The sequence below is a fragment of the Oncorhynchus clarkii genome, chromosome 27, assembly GCF_045791955.1.
Source record: "Oncorhynchus clarkii lewisi isolate Uvic-CL-2024 chromosome 27, UVic_Ocla_1.0, whole genome shotgun sequence".
NCBI classification, from domain to species: Eukaryota; Metazoa; Chordata; class Actinopteri; order Salmoniformes; family Salmonidae; genus Oncorhynchus; species Oncorhynchus clarkii.
This window is the reverse complement of record NC_092173.1, coordinates 46,545,221-46,562,392: the sequence shown is the minus strand read 5'-3', so window position 1 is coordinate 46,562,392 and position 17,172 is coordinate 46,545,221. Positions and strand designations below refer to the sequence as shown.

At 45.3% G+C, this 17,172-nt stretch overlaps 1 protein-coding gene across 1 annotated transcript in view; it reads right to left on the bottom strand.

The window, feature by feature from the left end:
* The window catches only part of LOC139385837 (teneurin transmembrane protein 4), a 523,395-nt gene extending 509,312 nt beyond the window's left edge, over positions 1 to 14,083 (bottom strand). The window contains exons 1-2 of the mRNA XM_071131087.1: positions 13,855 to 14,083; positions 9,132 to 9,431 (exon numbers count right to left, since the gene is read on the bottom strand). Of these exons, the coding sequence (XP_070987188.1) occupies positions 9,132 to 9,431; positions 13,855 to 14,083 (529 nt within the window). The remainder of the gene's footprint in view (positions 1 to 9,131; positions 9,432 to 13,854) is intronic.
* Between the last annotated feature and the right edge of the window lie 3,089 nt (positions 14,084 to 17,172).

The window sequence follows — 17,172 nt, the reverse complement described above, 5'->3', positions numbered from 1 at the left end:
ATAATTTGGTCAGTTATACTTGGATGTGTAGTGTCAGCGTTTGTTGCTGGCATGTCATGCCTAAATTTGCTAATCTTGCCAATTAAAAACTCATTAAAGTAGTTGGCGATATCAATTGGTTTTGTGATGAATGAGCCATCTGATTCAATGAATGATGGAGATGAGATTGCCCTTTTTCTGAAAATTTTATTGAAGATGCTCCAAAGCTTTTTACTATCATTCTTTATATAATTTATCTCTGTTTCATAGTGTAGTTTCTTCATCTTTTTAATTCAGTTTAGTCACATGATTTCTCCATTTGCAATAAGTTTGCCAATCGGTTGTGCTGCCAGACTTATTTGCCATTCCTTTTGCCTCATCCCTCGCAACCATACAATGTTTAATTCCTCATCAATCCAAGGGGATTTAACAGTTTTTACAGTCATTTTCTTAATGGGTGCGTGTTTATTAGTAACTAGAAAAAGCACTTTCATAAATGTGTCAAGTGCAGTGTCTGGTTGCTCCTCATTACACACCACAGACCAGCAGCGTCTGGTTGCTCCTCATTACACACCACAGACCCAGCAGCGTCTGGTTGCTCCTCATTACACACCACAGACCAGCAGCGTCTGGTTGCTCCTCATTACACACCACAGACCAGCAGCGTCTGGTTGCTCCTCATTACACACCACAGACCCAGCAGCGTCTGGTTGCTCCTCATTACACACCACAGACCAGCAGCGTCTGGTTGCTCCTCATTACACACCACAGACCCAGCAGCGTCTGGTTGCTCCTCATTACACACCACAGACCCAGCAGCGTCTGGTTGCTCCTCATTACACACCACAGACCAGCAGCGTCTGGTTGCTCCTCATTACACACCACAGACCAGCAGCGTCTGGTTGCTCCTCATTACACACCACAGACCAGCAGTGTCTGGTTGCTCCTCATTACACACCACAGACCAGCAGCGTCTGGTTGCTCTTCATTACACACCACAGACCCAGCAGCGTCTGGTTGCTCCTCATTACACACCACAGACCCAGCAGCGTCTGGTTGCTCCTCATTACACACCACAGACCAGCAGTGTCTGGTTGCTCCTCATTACACACCACAGACCAGCAGGGTCTGGTTGCTCCTCATTACACACCGCAGACCAGCAGCGTCTGGTTGCTCCTCATTACACACCACAGACCAGCAGTGTCTGGTTGCTCCTCATTACACACCACAGACCCAGCAGCGTCTGGTTGCTCCTCATTACACACCACAGACCAGCAGCGTCTGGTTGCTCCTCATTACACACCACAGACCAGCAGTGTCTGGTTGCTCCTCATTACACACCACAGACCAGCAGAGTCTGGTTGCTCCTCATTACACACCACAGACCAGCAGCTTCTGGTTGCTCCTCATTACACACCACAGACCTAGCAGCGTCTGGTTGCTCCTCATTACACACCACAGACCAGCAGTGTCTGGTTGCTCCTCATTACACACCACAGACCCAGCAGCGTCTGGTTGCTCCTCATTACACACCACAGACCCAGCAGCGTCTGGTTGCTCCTCATTACACACCACAGACCAGCAGTGTCTGGTTGCTCCTCATTACACACCACAGACCAGCAGCGTCTGGTTGCTCCTCATTACACACCACAGACCAGCAGAGTCTGGTTGCTCCTCATTACACACCACAGACCAGCAGCTTCTGGTTGCTCCTCATTACACACCACAGACCCAGCAGCGTCTGGTTGCTCCTCATTACACACCACAGACCAGCAGCGTCTGGTTGCTCCTCATTACACACCACAGACACTACACTATATTAGGCCCAGCCTGACCTCTTATACACTATATTAGGCCTAGCCTGCCTGACCTCTTATACACTATATTAGGCCCAGCCTGACCTCTTATACACTATATTAGGCCCAGCCTGACCTCTTATACACTATATTAGGCCCAGCCTGACCTCTTATACACTATATTAGGCCCAGCCTTTGGAACTGTGGATTTCCAGGATATGGCTACTATGTTGTGATCACTACATCCTATGGATTTGGATACTGTTTTAAAGCAGATATCTGCAGCGTTAGTAAAGATGTGATCAATACATGTTGATGATGTCATTCCTGTGCTGTTTGTAACTACCCTGGTAGGTTGACTGATAACCTGATCCAGGTTGCAGCTACTGGTTACAGTTTGAAGCTTTTTCCTTGAGTGGGCAGCTTGATGATACCCAGTCAATATTTAAATCACCCAGAAAATATACCTCTCTGTTGATATCACATACATTATCAAGCATTTCACATGTTATCCAGATACTGACTGTTAACACTTGGTGGTCTATAGCAGCTTCCCACCAGAATGGGCTTTAGGTGAGGCAGATGAACCTGTAGCCAGATTACTTCAACAGTATTTAACATTATCCAGATACTGATTGTCTATAGCAGCTTCCCACCAGAAGGGGCTTTATGTGAGGCAGATGAACCTGTAGCCATATTACTACAACAGTATTTAACATGAGATCCTCTGTAATCTTTACAGGAATGAGGTTCTGAACATAAACAGCAACACCTCCATATTTGGAATTTCTGTCTTTTCTGTAGATGTTATAACCATGTATGTCTACCACTGTTTCATCACAGGTATTATCTAAGTGAGTTTCAGAGATAGTCAGAATATAAATGTCATCTGTTAATAGTAAATTATTGATTTCAGGAAACTTGTTTGTTGAGACATAGAAGAAAGCATTCTTCAGACAGTCAGGTATTGTGCTGGATGCTTCCACAGCACACACAGGCTCAACCAGACAGTCAGTTATTGTGCTGGATGCTTCCACAGCCCACACAGGCCCAACCGGACAGTCAGGTATTGTGCTGGATGCTTCCACAGCCCACACAGGCCCAACTAGACAGTCAGGTATTGTGCTGGATGCTTCCACAGCACACACAGGCTCAACTAGACAGTCGGTATTGTGCTGGATGCTTCCACAGCTCACACAGGCTCAATCAGACAGTCAGGTATTGTGCTGGATGCTTCCACAGCCCACACAGGCCCAACCAGACAGTCAGGTATTGTGCTGGATGCTTCCACAGCACACACAGGCTCAATCAGACAGTCAGATATTGTGCTGGATGCTTCCACAGCCCACACAGGCCCAACCAGACAGTCAGGTATTGTGCTGGATGCTTCCACAGCACACACAGGCTCAACCAGACAGTCAGGTATTGTGCTGGATGCTTCCACAGCACACACAGGCTCAACTAGACATTCGGTATTGTGCTGGATGCTTCCACAGCTCACACAGGCCCAACCAGACAGTCAGGTATTGTGCTGGATGCTTCCACAGCCCACATAAGCTCAACCAGACAGTCAGTATTGTGCTGGATTCTTCCACAGCCCACACAGGCCCAACCAGACAGTCAGTATTGTGCTGGATTCTTCCACAGCCCACACAGGCCCAACCAGACAGTCAGGTATTGTGCTGGATGCTTCCACAGCTCACACAGACCCAACCAGACAGTCAGGTATTGTGCTGGATGCTTCCACAGCACACACAGGCCCAACCAGACAGTCAGGTATTGTGCTGGATGCTTCCACAGCACACACAGGCCCAACCAGACAGTCAGGTATTGTGCTGGATGCTTCCACAGCCCACACAGGCTCAACCAGACATTCAGGTATTGTGCTGGATGCTTCCACAGCCCACACATGCTCAACCAGACAGTCAGGTATTGTGCTGGATGCTTCCACAGCACACACAGAATCAATCAGGTTCAGACAGGTATTATCTAAGTGAGTTTCAGAGATAGTCAGAATATAAATGTCATCTGTTAATAGTAAATTATTGATTTCAGGAAACTTGTTTGTTGAGACATAGAAGAAAGCATTCTTCAGACAGTCAGGTATTGTGCTGGATGCTTCCACAGCACACACAGGCTCAACCAGACAGTCAGTTATTGTGCTGGATGCTTCCACAGCCCACACAGGCCCAACCGGACAGTCAGGTATTGTGCTGGATGCTTCCACAGCCCACACAGGCCCAACTAGACAGTCAGGTATTGTGCTGGATGCTTCCACAGCACACACAGGCTCAACTAGACAGTCGGTATTGTGCTGGATGCTTCCACAGCTCACACAGGCTCAATCAGACAGTCAGGTATTGTGCTGGATGCTTCCACAGCCCACACAGGCCCAACCAGACAGTCAGGTATTGTGCTGGATGCTTCCACAGCACACACAGGCTCAATCAGACAGTCAGATATTGTGCTGGATGCTTCCACAGCCCACACAGGCCCAACCAGACAGTCAGGTATTGTGCTGGATGCTTCCACAGCCCACACATGCTCAACCAGACAGTCAGGTATTGTGCTGGATGCTTCCACAGCACACACAGAATCAATCAGGTTCAGACTTGACATGTTTCATCTTGACACTTTCCCAGAGCGCAATTAACTTCTATGCTAGCACAGAGACTCACTGGGCCCTGGGGGGCAATTTAGCAGCGTCAAGCCTCAGAGAGACAGAGTTTGAGTCCCCAACGGCACCTTGTTCCCTATATAGAGTGCACCAGAGCCCATGGTCAACAGTAGTGCACTATATAGGGAACAAAGGTGCCCTTTCGGATGCCGGCAGAAAAACAGAGAGCTGGAGAGATGGATAACATGGATAAGATGGTTAAGATGGTTAAGATGGATAAGATGGATAAGATGGTTAAGATGGTTAAGATGGTTCAGATGGTTCAGATGGATAAGATGGTTAAGATGGATAAGATGGTTAAGATGGTTAAGATGGATAAGATCGTTAAGATGGATAAGATGGTTAAGATGGTTAAGATGGATAAGATGGATAAGATGGTTAAGATGGATAAGATGGTTAAGATGGATAAGATGGATAAGTTGGATAAGATGGTTAAGAGGGATAAGAGGGATAAGAGGGATAAGATGGATAAGATGGATAAGAGAAAAGCTACATCCCTTCCTGTCTTTTTCTGCCTCTGTCACCAAGCTGCCACGCGCCGAGCCTAGTCATCCGTGTCCACTCGTACACGCCTCATAACCACCACGTCATATAAATCCCCACTATATGTGCGTCCCAAATGGCACCCTATTCCCCTTTATAGTGCATTACTTTGGACCAGAGCCCTATGGCACCCTAATTCCCTTTTTTTAGTGCACTCCTTTGGACCAGAGCCCTATGGGTGCCCTGTGTAGGCAACAGCCAACAGGGTGCCATTAACAGGGTGGCGTTTGGGATGCAGCCAGTCACTGTGTCACAGAAGAGAATATAATATGGCTATTACTTTATTACCATATCATGTCATTAAGGTTTAATATCAGTTCTGGAGAGGTCAAACACTCAAGGATTTTCTTCTCTCAGAGACATTTTCTTCTCTAAAGTTTATAAACAGATATTAAAGGAACCTGTCATGATTCATCTGGTCAGGTTGTAATAGGTCTGTATCCTGGGTCGTACACTCTGGTCAGGCTGCAATGGGTCTGTATCCTGGGTCGTACACTCTGGTCAGGCTGTAATAGATCTGTCTCCTGGGTCGTACACTCTGGTCATGCTGTAATAGATCTGTCTCCTGGGTCGTACACTCTGGTCAGGCTGTAATAGATCTGTCTCCAGGGTCGTACACTCTGGTCAGGTTGTAATAGATCTGTATCCAGGGTCGTACACTCTGGTCAGGCTGTAATGGGTCTGTCTCCTGGGTCGTACACTCTGGTCAGGCTGTAATAGATCTGTATCCTGGGTCGTACACTCTGGTCAGGCTGTAATAGATCTGTATCCTGGGTCGTACACTCTGGTCAGGTTGTAATAGGTCTGTCTCCTGGGTCGTACACTCTGGTCAGGTTGTAATAGGTCTGTCTCCTGGGTCGTACACTCTGGTCAGGTTGTAATAGATCTGTATCCTGGGTCGTACACTCTGGTCAGGCTGTAATAGATCTGTATCCTGGGTCGTACACTCTGGTCAGGCTGTAATAGATCTGTATCCTGGGTCGTACACTCTGGTCAGGCTGTAATAGATCTGTATCCTGGGTCGTACACTCTGGTCAGGCTGCAATGGGTCTGTCTCCTGGGTCGTACACTCTGGTCAGGCTGCAATGGGTCTGTCTCCTGGGTCGTACACGCTGGTCAGGTTGTAATAGGTCTGTATCCTGGGTCGTACACTCTGGTCAGGCTGTAATAGATCTGTCTCCTGGGTCGTACACTCTGGTCAGGCTGCAATTGGTCTGTCTCCTGGGTCGTACACTCTGGTCAGGTTGTAATAGGTCTGTATCCTGGGTCGTACACTCTGGTCAGACTGTAATAGATCTGTCTCCTGGGTCGTACACTCCGGTCAGACTGTAATAGGTATATCTCCTGGGTCGTACACTCTGGTCAGACTGTAATAGATCTGTCTCCTGGGTCGTACACTCTGGTCAGACTGTAATAGGTCTGTCTCCTGGGTCGCACACTCCGGTCAGACTGTAATAGGTCCGTCTCCTGGGTCGTACACTCTGGTCAGACTGTAATAGGTCCGTCTCCTGGGTCGTACACTCCGGTCAGACTGTAATAGGTCCGTCTCCTGGGTCGTACACTCCGGTCAGACTGTAATAGATCTGTCTCCTGGGTCGTACACTCCGGTCAGACTGTAATAGGTCCGTCTCCTGGGTCGTACACTCCTGTCAGACTGTAATAGGTCTGTCTCCTGGGTCGTACACTCCGGTCAGACTGTAATAGGTCCGTCTCCTGGGTCGTACACTCCGGTCAGACTGTAATAGGTCCGTCTCCTGGGTCGTACACTCCGGTCAGACTGTAATAGGTCTGTCTCCTGGGTCGTACACTCTGGTCAGACTGTAATAGATCTGTCTCCTGGGTCGTACACTCCGGTCAGACTGTAATAGGTCCGTCTCCTGGGTCGTACACTCCGGTCAGACTGTAATAGGTCCGTCTCCTGGGTCGTACACTCTGGTCAGACTGTAATAGGTCCGTCTCCTGGGTCGTACACTCCGGTCAGACTGTAATAGGTCCGTCTCCTGGGTCGTACACTCCGGTCAGACTGTAATAGGTCTGTCTCCTGGGTCGTACACTCTGGTCAGACTGTAATAGGTCTGTCTCCTGGGTCGTACACTCCGGTCAGACTGTAATAGGTCCGTCTCCTGGGTCGTACACTCCGGTCAGACTGTAATAGGTCTGTCTCCTGGGTCGTACACTCTGGTCAGACTGTAATAGGTCTGTCTCCTGGGTCGTACACTCCGGTCAGACTGTAATAGGTCCGTCTCCTGGGTCGTACACTCTGGTTAGGCTGTAATAGATCTGTCTCCTGGGTCGTACACTCTGGTCAGACTGTAATAGGTCCGTCTCCTGGTGGACAAATAGCACAGTGACCCCCATGGATTATTTTCCAAGCGACCCAAATCCAAATTCTTTAGGTTGGGGAAAACAGAGATAGAATTGTATCGGTCGGGCAGCTTACAGCCTAAGAGAAACACTGCACAAAAAGGAAATGGTCGTCACTTTCATCTTAAAAATGATGTAGTTGCATACCAGGGTAAATGCCATAGAGTATCACTACCTAATAAATTATTCAACAATTAATAAGAAGTCTCAATATGTAAATTAGTCTCTCTTGAGTCTTGCTGATCTCAAGGACAATGTGGCACAATGCCAATTCAATACATATTTCTAGAGGGCAAAGAGTTAAGAAGAAGAGGAAACAGCATTGGGTTCTAGAATAATTCATCACAACATAATTCTTGGGTTCTAGAATAATGCCTCACTACATAATTCTTGAGTTCTAGAATAATTAATCGCTACATAATTCTTGAGTTCTAGAATAATTAATCGCTACATAATTCAGATTTTAACCCATCAACACTAAACACACATTGATCCGGTATGTAGTAGTTAAGTAGCAGCACATTAACGAGAGCTATAAGACGCTGCTGTTATCTCCCCTAAACTGTGTGACCTTTGACTGTGCTGCGCCCCATTCAGATGGCTGTAATTACCCTTTGACCCCCTGTGCCTTCCCCTATGACATCGACCTACACGGAACAGAAATGTAAACACAACATGTAACAATTTCATTGATTTTTACTGAGTTTACACTTCATATAAAGGAAATCAGCCAACTGAAATAAATTCATTAGGACCTAATCTATGGATGTCACATGACCTGGGAATACAGATAGGCATCTGTTGGTTAGAGATACCTTTAAAAAAAAATATGGTATGGGCAGGCATAAACTAAGGACAACAAACATAATTGCCTTTCATCGATTGGCAATTTGAATGCACAAAAATACTGCAATAGGATCCTGAGGCCCATTGGCCTCACACTGGGCCTCACAACGGGCCTCACAACAGGCCTCACAACGGGCCTCAGGATTACTTTGCAGTATTTTTGTGCATTCAAATAGCCAATCGATAAAACGCAATTACGTTTGTTGTCCGTAGCTTGTGTCTGCCCATACCATAACCCCACCGCCACCATGGGGCACTGCTCACAATGTTGACGTCAACAAACTTCTCGCCCACACCACTCTTTACACATGGTCTGCGGTTGTGAGGTCGGTTGGCCGTACTGCCAAAATCTCTAAAACGACATTGGAGGCGGCTTATTGGTAGAGAAATAAACATTCAATTCTATGCCAACAGCTCTGGTGGACATTCCTGCAGTCAGCATGCCAATTCTACGCTCTCTCAAAACTTAAGACATCTGTGGCATTGTGTAGTGTGGCAAAACTGCATACTTTCATTGTCCACAGCACAAAGTGCACCTGTGTAATGATCATGCTGTTTAATCAGATTATTGATATTCCACACCTGTTAAAGTGGGTAGTAGTTCTGTTTATCTGATGGATCCTGTGTAGTAGTATGCGCACACACGGTACATCCAGTCTATCCAAGGTATAATATCCAGTTCTATCCAGTTCTATCCAAGGTATAATATCCAGTTCTATCCAGTTCTATCCAAGGTATAATATCCAGTTCATTAAGGTCCTAAAGGTGAAGCAGCCTTACCATTCTCGGTGCTTTCATGTTCAGCAATACATCCATTTCCCATACATCTAATAAGTAGGTAAAGCAACAAGACACATACAGTAGCAAAGCAAGAGACCCAAAAGTGGTTATCCTATAGCATAAAGTTGAAAGCTTCAGTTCCCTACCGTTCTCGGTGTTCTCATGCTCGGTGTCTGTGAGTGTCAGATTGGAGTTGGCCCTGCTGGACAGGCAGGAGCTGCGTCCTGACTTGGTGTTGCGACCCCACAGTCTAACAACGTGCTCCGGGGACATGACCCCGTCCGGCTCCGTGTCGGCGTCCGAGCACATGCTCACAGAGTAGTCACGGTGAGGCAGACCCATGCCCAAACCACCACCAGAACCAAGACCCAGGTCGTCACGGTATGACGCCACGTGAGGAGGGAGAGGATCCCCGAAACCTAGGTCTCTGAGAGAGAAATCTGCTCCTGGAGGAGGACAGGTACAATAGACACAGACAGACAGAAAGATAGAAAGAGAAGAGAAAAGGTATGCACATTTGTAAATAATCAGTACAATACAGACAAGATGGTGTACTGTGAGGTCCATAACATTGTGCAACATCAGAGAGGGGAATGGGACAGTAAGAGCCTACATAATGCTGTAGTTACACAGACTTACGCTGCTTCCAGTGCTACTCCTTCCTATACATTTAACATCCACGGTGTGGCTTTACGAGCAGGTGTTCTCAGATCACCGCTCCACTCATTACAGCTGTGTCCCAAATGGCACCCCATTCTCTACATGGTGCACTATTTTTTGACCAGGGCCGATAGGGGCACGATATAGGGAATAGGGTGCCATTTGGGATGCAGACCCTAGAAGGTCATAAGACATCAGGGAAGCATCAGATATAGGTCCCTCCTTATCTCCCCCTGCAGCCTTCCTACTCCTACAGCCCTCCTAACCCCTACAGCCGTCCTAACCCCTACGGCCGTCCCAACCCCTACGGCCGTCCTAACCGCTACAGCCGTCCCAACCCCTACGGCCGTCCTAACCGCTACAGCCGTCCCAACCCCTACGGCCCTCCTAACCCTAAATTTACAAACATTTATAAAAACCTGTTTTTTTTCTTTGTCATTACGGGGTATTGTGATGTCATTACGGGGTATTGTGATGTCATTACGGGGTATTGTGATGTCATTACGGGGTATTGTGATGTCATTATGGGGTATTGTGATGTCATTATGGGGTATTGTGATGTCATTACGGGGTATTGTGATGTCATTACGGGGTATTGTGATGTCATTATGGGGTATTGTGATGTCATTACGGGGTATTGTGATGTCATTATGGGGTATTGTGATGTCATTATGGGGTATTGTGATGTCATTACGGGGTATTGAGAAGTCATTATGGGGTATTGTGATGTCATTACGGGGTATTGTGATGTCATTATGGGGTATTGTGATGTCATTATGGGGTATTGTGATGTCATTATGGGGTATTGTGATGTCATTATGGGGTATTGTGATGTCATTATGGGGTATTGTGATGTCATTATGGGGTATTGTGATGTCATTACGGGGTATTGTGATGTCATTATGGGGTATTGTGATGTCATTATGGGGTATTGTGATGTCATTACGGGGTATTGTGAAGTCATTATGGGGTATTGTGATGTCATTACGGGGTATTGTGATGTCATTATGGGGTATTGTGATGTCATTATGGGGTATTGTGTGTAGATTGATGAGGAAAACAAATACTTTCATCCATTTTAGAATAAGGTTGTAACATGAAAGGGTCTGAATACTTTCTGAAGTCACTGTATAAAAATAAAAATCATAATAATCATAATAATCGAATCACTTCTTTGCCCTGAATAGAATCCTCTCGTGGGGGATGATTGTTGTTGTAAGGATGTGATGCGGGGAATGTCGTGAGCAGGCAAGAGCCTTCATTATATTGTTTTTGGTTACCGTGCACTGCTACATGAGCATCAACAACCATATCGAATAACAGCACAGTACAATGACGCTGAATTGATTCTGTTAGAAACAAATCTCTTTTTTTAATTTGTATTTTTTTTAAATTGCTTAATCATATTGTGACGATACGCACCGCAGAGCACCCATCACAGACATCGGACTCCATTTCTATCAACTGATGGCGCGCCAAACACAGATTGCTAAATGTTTGTTCTTGTTACTAGCGTGTATAACCATATTTCGATTGATAGACATGTGTGATGTAGAAGATCGCAAGAAGTAACCTGTAACATTGATTATTTCAGATGTACGTTACTTTGGGAGAATCTCAATTTGTTTTGCTCGAGGAGAGGAAACAACTACGCTTGTATGAAATTAGAATCTCCTGCGGTTAATGACGTTTACAGGGGAGGTATCCCCTACGCTAGCTCGTCATCAGGTTAATGATGTTTACAGGGGAGGTATCCCCTGGGCTAGCTCGTCATCAGGTTAATGATGTTTACAGGGGAGGTATCCCCTACGCTAGCTCGTCATCAGGTTAATGATGTTTACAGGGGAGGTATCCCCTACGCTAGCTCGTCATCAGGTTAATGACGTTTACAGGGGAGGTATCCCCTACGCTAGCGCGTCATCAGGTTAATGACGTTTACAGGGGAGGTATCCCCTACGCTAGCGCGTCATCAGGTTAATGACGTTTACAGGGGAGGTATCCCCTACGCTAGCGCGTCATCAGGTTAATGATGTTTACAGGGGAGGTATCCCCTACGCTAGCTCATCATCAGGTTAATGACGTTTACAGGGGAGGTTTCCCCTACGCTAGCGCGTCATCAGGTTAATGATGTTTACAGGGGAGGTATCCCCTACGCTAGCTCATCATCAGGTTAATGACGTTTACAGGGGAGGTTTCCCCTACGCTACCTCGTCACCAGGTTAATGACGTTTATTACAGGGGAGGTATCCCCTACGCTAGCTGGTCATCAGGTTAATGACGTTTACAGGGGAGGTTTCCCCTACGCTAGCTCGTCACCAGGTTAATGACGTTTATTACAGGGGAGGTATCCCCTACGCTAGCTCATCATCAGGTTAATGACGTTTACAGGGGAGGTTTCCCCTACGCTACCTCGTCACCAGGTTAATTACGTTTATTACAGGGGAGGTATCCCCTACGCTAGCTGGTCATCAGGTTAATGACGTTTACAGGGGAGGTTTCCCCTACGCTACCTCTTCACCAGGTTAATGACGTTTATTACAGGGGAGGTATCCCCTACGCTAGCTGGTCATCAGGTTAATGACGTTTACAGGGGAGGTTTCCCCTACGCTAGCTCGTCATCAGGTTAATGATGTTTATTACAGGGGAAGTATCCCCTGGGATAGCGCGTCATCAGGTTAATGACGTTTACAGGGGAGGTTTCCCCTACGCTACCTCGTCACCAGGTTAATGACGTTTATTACAGGGGAGGTATCCCCTTCGCTAGCTGGTCATCAGGTTAATGACGTTTACAGGGGAGGTAATGTGTAATGCAATAAAAAGCTAGGAATGTAGCTAGTTGTGCAAAACATTTTCTAGATGAAGGATAAGTAGTGTTTTTAAATGTCTGCTTTTCTCCTCCCAGTAAACAACAGCTGATTCAAAAGGGGCAGATTTCAAACCTCTGAAAGATACATTTTAGTAGTAGAGGGACTATCGAGGTGAGGAGAACTACTAACTAAATTACACTCTCCTCGACCACTCAACCACTTTTTCTGGGTAACGGAGGAGAAGAGGACGGAGGAGTCGAGGAGAGGACAGACTTTTATCCAAATTGAGAATCACCCATTGTTTCAGCGACCTGTACTCACCAACGTGGAGTGTTGGTGGACTGATTAGGATGCCGATCACGTCGTCACGGCTCTCGTCGTAATGAGAATCGGACCAAAACGCAGCGTGGTAAGTGTTCTTGATTCTTTAATAACCAAAACACTTAACAAAGTGAAACAACAAAGTGAAAAAAAACGAAACAGATCTGTAAGGTGCAATAAACTATCCAGAAAACAACTACCCACAAAACACAGGTGGGAAAAAGGCTGCCTAAATATGATTCTCAATCAGAGACAACGATAGACAGCTGCCTCTGATTGAGAACCACACTTGGCTAAACACAAAGAAATTGAAAACATAGAAATAACGAAACTAGAATGCCCACCCTAGTCACACCATGGCCTAACCAAAATAGAGAATAAAAGCCTCTCTATGGGGGTGACACACGTGCACTTAGATATCCAGCAAGGTGCAGTAAGTAATTCAATGGTTCATCCGTCCTACAATGTGGAGGAGTGTTTTCCTCATTTCTTTATTCGTTGAATGTTGAATAATATAATATATTTTTTAACGTATGATAAGTATTGACAAGTATTGATTGTGAAGGTAACGAATCATCTAAATTGATGAACTACCTGTTTTTAACGAGGTAATGTCAATTAACAACAAATTCTTATTTTGAATGGCGGCCTAGGAACAGTGGGTTAAACTGCCTTGTTCAGGAGGCAGAACAACAGATGACCTTGTCGGCTCCGGGATTCGATCTTGCAACCTTTCGGGTTACTAGTCCAATGCTCTAACCACTAGGCCGTCTGCCATACCTATGTTAGGAGGTTGGGCATTAAACCTGTTAATTTGGCTCCTTTTCAGAAGAGTTTAGGCTGGACTAACATGTCGTCCCAGGGCTCTTTTCAACTCAGTTGTGTGAGGAAATATTGATGATTGTTGCCGAAATGATACTCTCTCTCTATATTCTCTATCTCTCTCTCCCTGCTGCAGGACAAGGAACCTTCTGAATATCAGTAGGTCTACCGAGTACTGTTCTATTCATTCCCAATGCATTGTTGTTAATTTTATTTGAATGTTTTCCCTGAATGAATGAATACACGGTCTGCTCCTCACCTGGCCGACAGAACTCGTCTGCCTCGTGGTGAACCATGTCTTTGACCCGGCTGCCGTAGGCGGCCATCCTGGACTCCTGATCAAAAGCCTTCAGAGTCTCGCTGGAGCTGTAACCTTTAGGGTTGACCTTCCCTCCATCCTCGCTGTCCGCTGAGGAGCTGGTGTAACGCCGCTCTGTGTCCCTCCGAGCCGTCAGCGAGCGGTACGGTCTGCGTTCCTTCACTTCCATGGTGGATTGCTACTTTGCTCTCTCTTTACGCATCAACAGTAACACAGCCAAGTCAGTCACAGTAACTCTGAAACAGAGGAAGAGAAACACAGGAGAGTTGAGTGGAAAGGGTCTGTTTGTTTTGTTCGGTTGGAGTTGGTTTGTGCCTTTGATTAAACGTGTTTGAAACACCAGTCCTCACACCGAGTGAGGACAATAGGGGTGAGAATTCAATTTGTTTCGGTCTGTAGAAACCCTGTCGTGCTAAATATACCTCTAGTCTAGACTAGATAACCTGCTCCACTGTACCCTGAACAAAAATATAAACGCAACATGTAAAGTGTTGGTCCCATCTTTCATGAGCTGAAATAAAAGATCCCAGAAATGTTCCATACGAACAAAAAGCTTGTTTCTCTCAAATGTTGAACACAAATTTGTTTACATCCCTGTTAGTGAGCATTTCTCCTTTGCCAAGATAATCCATTCACCTGACAGGTGTGGCATATCAAGAATCATCACACAGGTGCATCTTGTGCTGAGGACAATAAAAGTGTGCAGTTTTGTCATACAACACAATGCCACAGATGTCTCAAGTTTTGAGGGAGCCTGCAATTGGCATGCTGACTGCAGGCATGTCCTTCAGAGCTGTTGCCAGAGCATGTCATGTTTATTTATCTACCATAAGCCACCTCCAACTTTGTTTTAGAGAATTTGGCAGTACGGCCAACCAGCCTCACAAACGCAGACCATGTGTATGGTGTCGTGTGGGCGAGCGGTTTGCTCATGTCAACGTTGTGAACAGAGTGCCCCATGGTGGTGGTGGGGTTATGGTATGGGGCAGACATAAGCTACGGACAACGAACACAATTGCATTTTATCGAAGGCAATTTTAATGCACAAAAATACCGTGACGAGATCCTAAGGCCCATTTTTTTTAAAGGTATCTCTAACCAACAGATGCATATCTGTATTCCCAGGTCATGTGACATCCATAGATTAGGTCCTAATGAATTTATTTCAGTTGGCTGATTTCCTTTATATGAAGTGTAAACTCAGTAAAATCAATGCAATTGTTACATGTTGTGTTTACATTTCTGTTCCGTGTAGGTCGATGTCATAGGGGAAGGCACAGGGGGTCAAAGGGTAATTACAGCCATCTGAATGGGGCGCAGCACAGTCAAAGGTCACACAGTTTAGGGGAGATAACAGCAGCGTCTTATAGCTCTCGTTAATGTGCTGCTGCTAGAACAGAACCAAATTACCATAGTTATTAACATTAAAATAGGTTGCATCCCAAATGGGACTATATTTCTTATATAATACACTACCTTGACCTGAGCCCATAGAGCCCTATAGGGAATAGGGTACACTACTTTTGACCTGAGACCATAGAACCCTATAGGGAATAGGGTACACTACTTTTGACCTGATCCCATAGAGCCCTATAGGGAATAGGGTACACTACTTTTGACTAGAGCCCTGTAGGGAATAGGGTACACTACTTTTGACCTGAGCCCATGGAGCCCTATAGGGAATAGGGTACACTACTTTTGACTAGAGCCCTGTAGGGAATAGGGTACACTACTTTTGACTAGAGCCCTGTAGGGAATAGGGTACACTACTTTTGACTAGAGCCCTGTAGGGAATAGGGTACACTACTTTTGACTAGAGCCCTATAGGGAATAGGGTACACTACTTTTGACCTGAGCCCATAGAGACCTATAGGGAATAGGGTACACTACTTCTGACCTGAGCCCATATAGCCCCATAGGGAATAGGGTACACTACTTTTGACCTGAGCCCATGGAGCCCTATAGGGAATAGGGTACACTACTTTTGACTAGAGCCCCATAGGGAATAGGGTACACTACTTTTGACTAGAGCCCTATAGGGAATAGGGTACACTACTTTTGACCTGAGCCCATAGAGACCTATAGGGAATAGGGTACACTACTTCTGACCTGAGCCCATAGAGCCCTATAGGGAATAGGGTGCCATTTGGGACACGGTTAGTATGAACAACACACTTCAAGGATGAAATATAAATTGCCTGCATTTAAGGGCTGCTCAAAGTAAGGTTACGCTTTTAAGTTGGTAAAAAAAATGAATTATACACACACACACACACACACACACACACACACTACACACACACACACACACACCCACACACCCACACTCAGAATATTAAATAGTATTACCAACCCGATAGCACAAATACAAAACCCTCGAGAAAACACACACAACTGTTTAAAAAGCATCCAAATCAAATCAAACTGAATTCGTCACCGAATACAACGGCTGCAGATGCTAACTTATAAAAACAACAATGCCGTTTTAAGGAAATACAAAAAATATTAAAAAAATAAGAGATAAGAATAACAAATCATTAAAGTAAATAACAATAAGCCCAGTTCTGATGTCTGAAAGCTCTGTTCGGTCATCAGAGACGGTAGCGGCAACATTATGTACAACAAAACAAGTTACGAACAAGAATTTTTTTTTTTTTAAATAGCATGGTTGGTTAAGAGGTTATTGATATGAATGGATCACTGCTACTATTGATATGAATGGATAACTGCCAGTATTGATATGAAGGGATAACTGCCAGTATTGATATGAATGGATAACTGCCAGTATTGATATGAATGATAACTGCCAGTATTGATATGAATGGATAACTGCCAGTATTGATAGGAAGGGATAACTGCCAGTATTGATATGAATGGAAACTGCCAGTATTGATATGAATGATAACTGCCAGTATTGATATGAATGGATAACTGCCAGTATTGATATGAATGGAAACTGCCAGTATTGATATGAATGATAACTGCCAGTATTGATATGAATGGATAACTGCCAGTATTGATATGAATGGATAACTGCTACTATTGATATGAATGGATAACTGCCAGTATTGATATGAATGAATAACTGCCAGTATTGATATGAATGGATAACTGCTATTATTGATATGAATGGATAACTGCCAGTATTGATATGAATGGATAACTGCCAGTATTGATATGAATGGATAACTGCTACTATTGATATGAATGGATAACTGCCAGTATTGATATGAATGGATAACTGCCAGTATTGATATG